The sequence below is a fragment of the Frankliniella occidentalis genome, unplaced genomic scaffold, assembly GCF_000697945.3.
Source record: "Frankliniella occidentalis isolate FOCC.00 unplaced genomic scaffold, Focc_3.1 Scaffold395, whole genome shotgun sequence".
NCBI classification, from domain to species: domain Eukaryota; kingdom Metazoa; phylum Arthropoda; class Insecta; order Thysanoptera; family Thripidae; genus Frankliniella; species Frankliniella occidentalis.
The window spans coordinates 58,078-59,816 of record NW_026267517.1 but is presented as its reverse complement, the minus strand read 5'-3'; the positions used below and the strand labels follow the sequence as shown (position 1 = coordinate 59,816).

Below are 1,739 nucleotides of genomic sequence, written 5' to 3'. Positions count from 1 at the left end.
TGCTTGGCTAATTACACACTATCTCCTGCACACACTAAACCCTTACGCATTTTGCGATGCATAAACAAGCATTCAATACGATGTGCAGCCATAATTTTATGCATAACTGTGGTTGTTTTCAATTTGTCCATAATTATGCATCAACATTGCTGCAGTTCAATCTACATGTTTATGCACAGTAAAATGCTTTAAAGGTTAGTGTGCATACAGAAGCATTCAGAAGATAACGCATGCATATCCAATGTACACACTTGCGTCCCCCTACTAGAGTAGGTCCCTCATGTCCCTCAATCAAGAGGTAGATGTAGCACAAAGTAATGTAATCTAACCTGCCAACGTGCTATGAATCTTAGCGAAACAAGTGTGTTCGCGGTGCGTTCCAAACGTTGCATACCCGGTGATTCACGGGTGTCAAGTAACAATGCTTCCTTCTCAATTTGCCTGGTCACATCCAGCAGGGGCCTAACACTGGCGTCAACACTGGCCATATCCAACCTGCGCTATAAAAGACGGTATCAGCACAGCAAATTGCAAAGTGAAAAATTCGTTAATCAGAGCAGAGTTAATTCGATTTCGAACAATTCGCACATCACTGCAAATAGACGGTTCCCGCTCTGCGCGTTTCGAGAAGAAGTAAGGAAATCAGGGCCGGAACCAGTTTGAAAAATCCACTTATTTTTCTTATTTAACAGTACAGTTTCACATAACTGACCCCGAGGAAGTCCATTGATTGTATGAGGGTTCATTTGTACTGGTTTTTACCGTCATTTAAGAACTGTCTCCGGTGACGATTTCCTTAATTTTTCTTGAAATGGGCAAAGCGGGAACCGTCTATTGGTTATTTCAGTGGAGCCCGAAAAGATAGTAAGAACAAGAGGGTAAACACAATGTCTTGTCCTTGTGACCGGCCCTGTGGACCATAAGATGGTAGGGAATACGATAGAAGACTCTCGTTATGCATGTCTTGCTGGCACTCGAAAAAAAACACAGCAGACACAAATCACACACTTTGAAAGTCACAATGATTCGTCACTAATCACAATAAAAGTGTTGTTTTGATGTTGTTGTTTTTGAGTCCAAGCACAATGCGTACACAATGGGAACTCACAACCAACAACACAATCTCGTTTCGTTTCGTGCTCTTTGTAAAATGGTAGTGGAAAGGAATCTTTGATGAAACCATGCAAACTTAATTCTACAAAGTTATTCAATGAAAGTCATTTAAATTGTGCGCATGTCAGTGTCATCTGACCAACAAGCGTATGTCAACAGAAATTCCATCTGACAATTGAGCGTATGTCCAAAATGTGCGCATGTCAGCAAAAATCTAGTCAAATGTGCGTATGCCACTGACATACGTATATTTTGTTAGATGACTTGTGACATACGCATATTTTACCATCGCATCCCAGCCTATTCTATTATGATTTTTCAATTTTTCTCTTCTGCATATGATGCAGGACCTGTTTAAGTACAGTTTAGTGTAAAAAAGTGATTTTTGAAAAATCAGTGACAGACGCACCTCTATCAGATGACAGGTGAAATGATAGTTTAAGGCTCACCATCTGTAGCAAAGAAATGCAGAGGAAGCCTGCAATGAAGTATAATGCAACGGCTGCACGGTCAAAGTCCCCACGACTAATGTTGACGAAAAAACTGGGCACAATCGTCATCTACAATTGATTGGATATTATTACTGAAATGTGTGTTGTCCCATGTGAAATATAGGGGGGGGGGGG

General features: G+C 40.8%; 1 protein-coding gene across 2 annotated transcripts in view; it reads right to left on the bottom strand.

Annotated features, from left to right (window-relative positions):
- Window positions 1–1,739, bottom strand: part of LOC113207118 (uncharacterized) — a 21,924-nt gene that overhangs the window by 17,249 nt on the left and 2,936 nt on the right. Inside the window, exons 3-4 of one of the 2 annotated variants that reach the window (XM_052274439.1) lie at window positions 1,563–1,673; window positions 330–500 (exon numbers count right to left, since the gene is read on the bottom strand). In XM_052274439.1, coding sequence (XP_052130399.1) covers window positions 330–500; window positions 1,563–1,673 — 282 coding nt within the window. The remainder of the gene's footprint in view (window positions 1–329; window positions 501–1,562; window positions 1,674–1,739) is intronic. The other variant, XM_026423510.2, reaches the window with a different exon arrangement.